General features: G+C 40.7%; 1 protein-coding gene across 2 annotated transcripts in view; it reads left to right on the top strand.

The window, feature by feature from the left end:
* Positions 1 to 10,042, top strand: part of LOC119408356 (LIM and calponin homology domains-containing protein 1) — a 99,436-nt gene that overhangs the window by 73,473 nt on the left and 15,921 nt on the right. For both annotated transcript variants that reach the window (XM_037675157.1, XM_037675156.1), the window contains exons 9-15: positions 4,844 to 4,970; positions 5,142 to 5,299; positions 5,699 to 6,161; positions 8,242 to 8,529; positions 9,429 to 9,531; positions 9,689 to 9,777; positions 9,860 to 9,956. In XM_037675157.1, coding sequence (XP_037531085.1) covers positions 4,844 to 4,970; positions 5,142 to 5,299; positions 5,699 to 6,161; positions 8,242 to 8,529; positions 9,429 to 9,531; positions 9,689 to 9,777; positions 9,860 to 9,956 — 1,325 coding nt within the window. The remainder of the gene's footprint in view (positions 1 to 4,843; positions 4,971 to 5,141; positions 5,300 to 5,698; positions 6,162 to 8,241; positions 8,530 to 9,428; positions 9,532 to 9,688; positions 9,778 to 9,859; positions 9,957 to 10,042) is intronic.

Raw genomic sequence — 10,042 nt, 5'->3', positions numbered from 1 at the left:
GATGGAGAGATGGATGGAGAGATGGATGGATGGAAAGATGAATGGATGGACAAACAGATGAATGAATGGATGGATGGATGGATGGAGAGATGGATGAATGGATGGATGGATCTTTATTGACAATGTACACCAAGAACAACACGACATAAATGAAACTGTAGGAAATGCTTCCATCAGTCACGTGAAGAAATAAACGTTTGCATTGGCCTAAACTGTGTAACAGTTTTTTGACTTAAAGAAAAATATCTTGAATTGTTTAGTAAACATTTTTGTAAACATTCTTATTTACGTATTATTCAGCTCCTTTATAAAACAGAACTGATCACGTGATTTAAATAATCCCCATATAAAACAAAAGGAAAGTTTGAATAAGACATTGCATCTCTCTTGATGTTTTTCAAACAACCTTTAAAGTCCAGAAGCAGACCTCTCACACACATAGAAATACACACACACACACACGGTCCTGTATGTCGCACGCATCCAGACGCAGTTAAAAACAGCACAAACACGTGGCTCTCCCTCAGGATGTAAGGAAGTGAGGCCTTCCTCCATCTCTGACCCTGAGCACATTGTGACTGATGTCTCTCTGCCAGCACCTCACCAGTTTCCCTCTCCCAGCGGAGCATTCTGGGAGTTTGCACTAAAATAACAATCCTCCCACAAACTAACAGTTCATCACATGGTGACACCACAACAAAGTGTTGAAGTGAATTCTGGTTTGACTTTGTGACTCCCAGTTGTTTTCACGTCCAGGCTGCTCTAAAGAGATCTGACCGCACGCAGTGCCTCGTTGGATTTATGTCTCCAAAAGGCTCCACGTGCAGGATCTGCCAGAGGAATGCTCTCTGATTATATAGGAAGATACCGAGCGGCAAAACGCTTCAGTTTGCTTTGCTTTCTGCAGCACTCCAGCTCGCTCGTGCTCCGAAGAACTCCTCCGGTACTCGTCGGCTCCGTCACCGAACACTGTTGACACAGCTGGGAGACATTCAGCCGCCACAAACCAGAAGGATCCAGGAGGCGCAGGTGCAGATGGAGATGATAAAAAGCCCTGTCAAATGCTGACCTCACCCAAAGCCACTCAGAGTCCATCAGACTTCCTTCCTGTGCCCTCGACCAAGGCAACAACCGAAGCAGGCCGGCACAGAAAGGCTCTGCATGAAGGAGATGACCCGGAGGAGGAGAAACCTTGTTTGGACTGCAGTCTTCCAGCAACGTGAGCTTCAGTCCTGCAACTTCATCAGCTTTTATCACATTCAACACTTTAAGCTTTAAACGCTTGGTTTGCCTTTAGAGTCAGAGATCTTTCTGCGTGATGGTCCCTGATCACTCTGTCAGCATGTGACATAGACCTGAGTGTGCACCGCTTCTGGACAGATGATGAATATTTGCATGACTTTTTATTCACGAGCACAGATTATAAATTCTGTCTTAAGTTTACTCATATTGTGCACAGAATGCATGCCAAACCTGAACATGATATGTTCCTGTTCTCTTGCTTTTTATTTACAAAATCCACAGAATGCTGCCTTTGGCTTCTTCAGGAGACTGAATCAGTGCATGTTAGAATTTGACCCAGTTGTTTCACCCACATCTACTTTACCGGTCTAATGGGATGATTTTTTAAATGTTGGCTTTAATGCATGTTCCAGTCAGATTTTAGTGCAACTAGAACTAAATAGGAAAAAATATATTTGTTAAATGTACTGTAACCTAACAGCTGTACAGAAGAGGATTAGGCCCACGGTGCAATAATTTATTTTCCCTAAATTCAGAAAAAAACAGAATTCTGAGAAAAAAAGTCAGAATTACATAGAAGGATTCTGACCTTTTTCTCAGATTTCTGACTTTTTTCTCATAGTTCTGACTTTTTTTCCTCAGATCTCTGACTTTAATCACAGAATTCTGAGTTTAATCTCAGATTTCTGATCCCCCCCCCCCTCAAAATTGTGACTTTAATCCCAGAATTTGGACTGTAATCTCAGAATTCTGATTTTTTTTTCTCAGAATTAAGGAAATATATATATATATATATATATATATATATATTTGCACCGTGGCCCTAATCCTCCTCCGTACAGCTGTCGCAGATGACAGTCCATGTGATTTTACTTTTTGAGAGTATCCTCTGCATCCATCCATATTTTTCCCCATGTGGGCACGACGACACTTGTCCAACTTTACAGAGGCAGCTCCTTCAAAGTAATTTTGTGTGAAAACCTTTTTGGTTGAAGACAAGTGGCCACAGGCAGAAAAGGAACTACATCTTTGATCACTTTATGCTAATAAAAGATGCATGTGCTTTAAAAATGATCGTCTGTTATGAGTTTCATTCTAAGATTGCTGCTGAATGCACCTTCCTGTGTGCTGGTTGTGTTTTGGTTTGCAAAGCTGCAGGAAACAATTTTCAGGCTGTGCTTTAGATGAGACTGCCCCCTTGTGTCTTCTTTGGAGTCTGTCTTTGCTCACATGAGGACATCTGTGCAGACATCTCATATTCCAACACTTGAACATGCCTCGTCTGTGTTTAGATATTTGCACGAGTCGTCACGTTTTCCCTTCAACACGTTGTGTTCATCGTGTCTGTGTGTGTTGTATGATGTCTCTGTGTGTTCTGTGTTTGCAGCCACACAGATTGTGTGTCGAATGATCCACAGTAAGTCCGTTTCTACAGACAGAATCGTGCCAGGGGGTCATTTCACCTGTTTGTTGACAGAAGGGGGGGTACAGAAGAGAAAGATACATTAAATCAGTTTCTTTTTATGTTCAAACAGTTCAGACGTCAGGTTTTTAACTATGTTCACACATGAACTCCAGGCAGTGTTGGAAACTAATTATTTACAGAAATGTATCCGTTTGTTTTTTTTCTCATTAAGTTTTATAACTGAATAAAAAAACTTTAATCATTCATGTTGTGCTAAAGTAGATTAAACTAGAGAAAATGCATTTCCTGGGCAATGCAGTGCGAATGTGTATTGCTGAAGAACTTGCTGAAAAACGGCTAAAAGTATCTTAAAAACATGAATTGTAGCTGAAATGAAAGAACAAGCCTTAATTTGCAGAAGAAAATAGAAAGAACACTTTTTACTGAATTAGGTTTAAATGAACAGAAATTAGCACAAAAAATAGAAAATTAGCTAAAAAAGCTGAAATAGGCGAAAAGTAGCTAAAAAGGCTGAAAAAGCTTAAACTACCAGAAGGAAGCAGAAACAGCTAAAATGGGCTAAAAATGTAGAGTTCTCTGAAAAGGCTAAAATTATCTTAAAAACAGCTGAAATAGAAAAAATAAAAGCTGATAGGAGCATAACAAGCTGAAATTACCATAAACAAGTTAATTAGGTTTAAAGTACCAAAAATTGCCATGAAAAACTTGAATTTATCTGAAAACAGCTAAAAAAGGAGCTGAAGAACAAGCTTAAATAAGCAGAAGAAAGCAGAAAGAACGTTTGCACAATTAGACTGAAAGAAGCAGAAATGAGAACAAAAGTGAAACTTATCTGAAAAAAGATGAAATTAACAAAAACAAGCAGCTGAAAAATAGTTAAAATATAAGAAAGTTTAAACAGATGGGAGTGGAGAGAGCACATTTTTGCAGAATGAGGCTGAAAATAGTTGAACAGAGTGCAAAAACTGAGGAATTGGCTGAAAAAGCTAAAATTGACAAACTGCTAAATAGTAGCTGAAATAGCAGAAAAAGCTGAAACTTGCATAAATAATCTGAAAGGAGCTTAACAAGCTGAAATTAGCAGAAAGAAGTTAATAGAAGCACAAAAGATGCTGTAGTTTAACAGAAATAATCTGAAAGGAGCACAAACAGCTGAAAAAAACAACTGAAATTAGCTAAAAGTAGCTGCAAAAAAGTTTAAATTTGCAGAAGGAAGCTGAAAGAAGCTGAAACAGAACAAATTGTGAAAGGAGCAGTAAAAGGTTGTAAACAGCTCTAAAGATTTGAAGGATGTAAAATGAGCTCAATTCATTTTCTGTGAAAAAAAAATGGCAGAAAAGGCTAAATATTTCACAAAAGCTAAAGTTGAAACCAAAGGTCATAGCAGGATTGTCCTGAAAGAGCTGAACGTTTTGATTTATGATTTGTTGAAATAGCTGAAAACTGCCGGATGAGATTTGTGCTGATCAAAGTACGGAAGAAAAATAGATCACATAAAGTGCATGCTTCATAAACATTCAGACCATTATATTAAAACTGTTCTTGTTCAGATTCCTTTATATTCAGATTAAAACTAGATGTTGTTTTAGGGCAACCAGCATTTATTTCCTTTAACTAATGATTTGTTTTCCAGGCCATGCCTCCCAAAGGCAGTTGTTTGTTGAAATAAATGATTTAGCTCATCGTCTGTGCTGCTGCAAGCTGCAGATGGTCGTTTGTTCCGCTTCGGGTCGATGCGACAGCTCCTATAGAAAACTTGAAACAACTTCAGACTTGAAGCTCTGTGAGGCAGAGTTTAGACGGCGGCGCGCATCCATGAAAGAAAGTTGCTGTTTATTGAAGGCTGTAAACATCCTGAGTGAAAAGTAATAAAATAAAATACAAAGCACAGAGTTCACACCGAATCAAAACTACACAGGTTGTTGCAGATTATATATTCAAACGGAACGATGCTGAAAATTATTTTTACAGACAAACCTTAATATTTTGGTATATGTGTAGTGAATAATTCTTTGTTTTCTTTTTAAATGTATTAGTTGAATGTGACTATAAATGGTGGAGGATTTGCAAGATAGCATTTGTTTTATATTTTATGAGTGTGCTAAAATATATATATAATGTGGGCAAGTTATAACGGGTCATGATGCATATTCTCCATCTTGTTTTATATTTTAGGAGTATGAGTATGATTGACATGCGTGATGAAGACGAGGCCATCTTGCAGCCACACAGTCATGTGCGTCACGAGTTCATGCACAACCAGTACAACAGAATAAAAGAGGAGGACAATCACTGGCAGGAAGTGAGCTTGGTTTCTTCACCTCCTGTTAGCATTTTGCCTGCAGGTTGTTGTACAAACACTGTTTGATGCTAACAGCTGAAATCTTTTTTTTTTTTAAACCACATCAGTTCTGCAGATTTCACAGCTGCAGAGCAAAGCCTCACCTGGAAGCTTTTCTGTTTCTGCTGTTAGGACCTGGCCCGATGGAAGAGCCGCAGGAGGAGCGTCTCTCAGGATCTGATTAAAAAGGAGGAGGAGAGGAAGTTGATGGAGCATCTAATATCAGGAGACGTCTGTACCTCTCAGAGGAGACGAAGCATCAAGACGTACAGAGAGATCGTGGAGGACAAGTAGGTGACGTGCAGCACTGACGAGCGCACGTTTCATTAAATGTTAACCAAAAAGTCTCCGCTGCAGTTCAGGACTCGAATAATGAGAAAAACAAGTTGTTTTCAAAGAAGCAGTTTTTATTGTGGTTCTTGTAAACGGAGACCGGAGAGGAAGAGCAGATCTTTATGAGCAATGTTATAAAAACGTATATAAAAAAAATACAGTAAATTATTTTAGGTTTGATTCTACGTAGTCATTTTTATATAAATTTACATTAAATGCAACATTTTCTTTGTGCTTTTTAGTTTTTTTAAGTTTTAGAAAACTGAATATCTTATTTAGTTTGCATATTTCCTGAGTGTCTGGATAAAAAAAGTCAACAAATGACATCAGACTCTCTGTCGTCCCCTTTTTACCAGGGAGCGCCGTGAGGAGGAGCTGCGGCAGGCGTACAGGAGGGCCAGGACTCCAGAGGAGGCGTCTGCCATCCTCCAGCGTTACGCTCAGCGTTTCTCCATCAGTGAGTCAATCCTGGAGCGCCTGCAGCTGCCCAAGCTCCTTGACCGCAGTATATCTGCCGACCCCTCCTTCCCCCTGTCCCTGTCGTCCTCCCCCACCACTCCAGACCCCTTCGACGTGGACCCCAACGGGCCCTTGAAGTATCTGCGCCAGCAGTCTGCCCCCACTCCAAAGTTCACGTCCACATTAGAGGCACAGATCGAAGAGTTTCCCAGAGACTCGTCATCGCACCACCGGCCTCAGGTTCGCTCTCATTCCTCTGAGCCTCCGTCCACCCGGGTCCTGTCACCCAAACCCGTGCCTTTGCTGATGCCCAAGCCTTACTTTCATCCCCGACCCTCAGCTGAAACATGGAACAGCAAGGTAAGCCTCCCGCAGCAGAGAGAGGTCTCAAACCTCTAAACGAGAGCAGAGTGTTTTTGTGCTGCTCAGCCTTTTTCAGCATGTTGGAGCAAAACTAATAAAATCCAGGCTCCAAAGAGACCTTGGTGTCTTCATCAGTTTGGACTAACTCATGCAGACGCTGCATGCACGAAGAATTCAGCTGAGCTCTGCATCAGGGTTGCCAGATACATTTTAATTTTAAATGTTTTATTTACACATGTTCAACAAACACCTCATCAAAGAATATCTTTACTCAGCACATGTGACAGTTTAGGTCAAAATAGTATCATTGTAAAGCCACAATATGATAGTTCAATATTTCTTATCTGGCAACCTGACTGATATGGAAACCACAACGTTTCCGTGTAAACCCACTCATTGTTTGTTTATAAACATTGAAAAAACACTAATGTTTCCAGATGTTGTTCTCGTGTAAACAGGGCCTTATAGCAGGTAGATCACGTTGACTTGGTCATTTTAAAAGGAGCTCCTTGATGAAAAAGCTGGACACCCCTGCTTTAGAATACCAGTTTAACATTTTAAATGTCTTCAGCTTTAGAGAAAATGTAATTTTGTTAGCCACAAAATTTTGTATAAAGATGAAAATCATTCTGTGCACAAAAAAAAATGTAGTTTTTAGTTCACCCATATTAGAGGCCATTTCTTCTGTACCTGAGGTCACTTCAGAGCTGATTGCTCTTCTGTTGGTTAAATTTCCATAATCTTCTGTCATTTACATTAAAATGCCACGTAATGAGCAACCGGTATGAAGGAAACCCACGACTTTCTCTCCTCAAAAAAACATGTATTTTGATGTGGTCCTCAACAGGATCCATTTTTCTTTCTTCTGGAAAAAAGAGCAAATGAGAATATTCACATTTAGATCTCAAGGTTTAGTGTGGCGTAAAGGGAGGAGCACGTTATTATCAGACCAACTAGAGCTGAGCACTTTTCAGGAATTTCTTGTCAGGAGTCTGGCTTTGAATGGAGTCTTCTGTTCACTATTGACTTAAGAAGTTGACAAGTAGGAGCCTCTCGATGTGAAGTGGGCTCCCAGCGGACAAAGAGAGCCCACACAGGCTGCTGGGAGAAGGATGAGAAGGTGGAGGCAGAGGGGGCAGACAGAGAGCCTGCATTCACCCAACGCCACCGACGTGTCTTAAGTTACCGCTCACCAGGAGCTCCCGCACATTTATTAGTGCCTCTTTGTGGCAGAGGCCAGCAGGGGGTTGTGAGCAGATCTGCTGCTAATAACTAACAGAGCACGGGCTCAAAATGACAAGAAGTCTGAAGGTTTAAGTTAAATCAGGTCCTGGGGATGGTTTCTTTTTTTTTTGTTGAGACGTTTCATCCTTCATCCAAAGGACTTCATCAGTCTGAGGAGCCACAACAAACTCAGTCCCATAAGTGGCTTACTCACATAGTGGGCCAACCAGTGTTATGGTGATAAGATGGTTTCTGGAGTTCTTCCTCTCCTTCTCCTCTGAGGCAGCCATGACCAAACTGGTTCTAAACATCAAAGTTCATGCGCAATAATCCAGATTAAAAATCCAACGATATTAAATCAGTTCCTCTGGACATCCCCCCCCCCCCCCCCTTGATGTTTTAAACCACTTTGGCCATGGCTGCCTCAGAGGAGACGACAGGAGAGAGGGAGGACTCCAAAAACCATCTTATCACCATAAAACTGGTTGGACCACTATGTGAATAAGCCACTTATGGGACTGAGTTTGTTGTGGCTCCTCAGACTGATGAAGTCCTTTGGATGAAATATGAAATGTTTCAACAAAATAAGAAACCATCAAGAGCACCCGATTTAACTTTGTTGGATGTTTTATCTGGATTGCTGAGCATGAACTTTGATGATATGAAGGTTTCAGCACACTATATTTTTATTAGTCATCATGTTTCTTAATGAAAAGTAACATATTCTATAGAATTGTAGTTATCACTTAACAATAACTAAAGTTGTTTTTGATTGTTCATTGTATAGTTTAGCCTAAACTTCCTTAATGTTCAGGACAAGCATGAAGGAAACAATAAATGTGATGTCGTCTAGGTGGATGGTTTGCTTCGAGTCAACGGGGACGTTCAAACCGACAAACCTGAGAGTCGAGAAATGGAGTCCCCTCCCCATTTCCAGGCGTCTCCTTCAAATTATACAAACAGCACTGAAGACGCTCCTCGTTCAGAAGCTTCGGCTGCTCTGAGTCCACACGCCTGCTCTGAACGAGGAAGCCCGGGGTCCGTGAAGGCCGCGGACACAGAGGACGCTTCCGAGGGAAACCAAAGAGAAACGGTCACTGAGCACTTGACACCACCCTGCCGGCCCTCTTCTCTTCCAGTGGTAAGTCCAAGTTTTAAATTATTTTTTTAATTATTATTAATATTTAACTTTGTTTTTACTTTTTAAAATGAGACGATATTGGTGGAAAGGATGAGTTCACTGTAAGTTTAAAAAGCTCACACTTGGTTGATCAGTTCAATCTTGAACCTGATTCGACTCTCAGTGAGTCAGTTATCAACACATGTAGAAATACATTCAATAAATCATTTGGAACTGAAATAATCAGTCCGTTCTTGTAAACGTTATGCAACTACCCCGTGGATTTGGAAATTACCTGTTCGGTTCACCTTGTGAGTTGGATGATCAATAATTTGAAAAATAATTGAGGTACCAACTTCCATTTTGTTGTGTGGCTGCTTCTAGGGATAAGAAAGATCACAATCAAAAATTGGTTTTCCACGTCAAAATCCAAGATGGCCGCCCACCATATATATGTGCAAACTGACCACTGCGATAATTTGAGGAAACTATGCTTTCTCATTTTTATATTGCCTAAAAGTAAAGTTTCCTCAAATGATTGGGGTGGCTAAAGATTAATCTGTGGTGGCCAAGGACACCATTGGCCACCCCCTGGCTCCACCATTGCACCTCTGCTCCACCTGGAAAAAAACTAACTACAACCTTTTGAATATTTTGCACAAAAAACATTAAGCTTTATGTGCATTTCCTGTTCAGACAAACTCTCATCTTGAAAACTACAAACACTCACTGTTCAAATCTCTGTGGAGGGGGACATCAGCGTACTGCTTGTTTTTATTGTGCCATATTGCCGTGATGTTGACTATTAGTCACATGAACTCATCGAGTTAGAAAATCAAACATTTTTAACAAATCTCTAAAAAATTCTGCAGACTTTACGTTCTCTTTTTTTAGTAATAAACCGTCCGTGACCCTTCCAGGTGCTGCAGAAGCCGCAGGAAAGCTTTAAGACTGGAAGTCAAACAGATGCTGCAGAAGAGGAAGTAAAGTCCAACCCTGCAGCTCAACTGTCGCCCCCTGCAGGTCTGAATGGAGAACTGCATTTAAGACGTTTTGTTGCCTTTGCAAATCAATATTTGTGCTTTTTTCAGGTGCTGCTGTTTGTTTAGAGAATATTTTAAATGATGTTGGTGTGTTTTAAACTTGTCGCATACTTTTACTTTTTTATTTTTCCCATAAGCCAAACAAGAACAAGAGAGTGATAACATTCTCCCCAGCTTTGTCCCATCAGAAGCCAGCACACTGAAAAATGAGCCTCGTACCTCCACGGTGAGACTACCAAGAAAATTTACAAAACGTTTAGAAACGGCTGCATCAAAAGTCATCTACCCAACCTTCAACTGTCCTGTAGGCAGGAGTGTCCTCAGCTCAGGAGAGCAGCACAGAGACGGCTCTGAGCTCAGCAGCACCAAGAACATCTGGATGTGAGCCTCCAAAGGAAAGAGCAGGTGAAAACACAACCTGACGCGGAGCTTCTTTTCCATGCATGCTCCGATCGTTTGGCTGCTTTACTTTTTGGCATTGCTGTTTTTAG

Source organism: Nematolebias whitei, chromosome 4 (genome assembly GCF_014905685.2).
Source record: "Nematolebias whitei isolate Nwh7 chromosome 4, NemWhi1, whole genome shotgun sequence".
NCBI lineage: Eukaryota > Metazoa > Chordata > Actinopteri > Cyprinodontiformes > Rivulidae > Nematolebias > Nematolebias whitei.
This window is presented reverse-complemented; position numbering and strand designations above follow the sequence as displayed.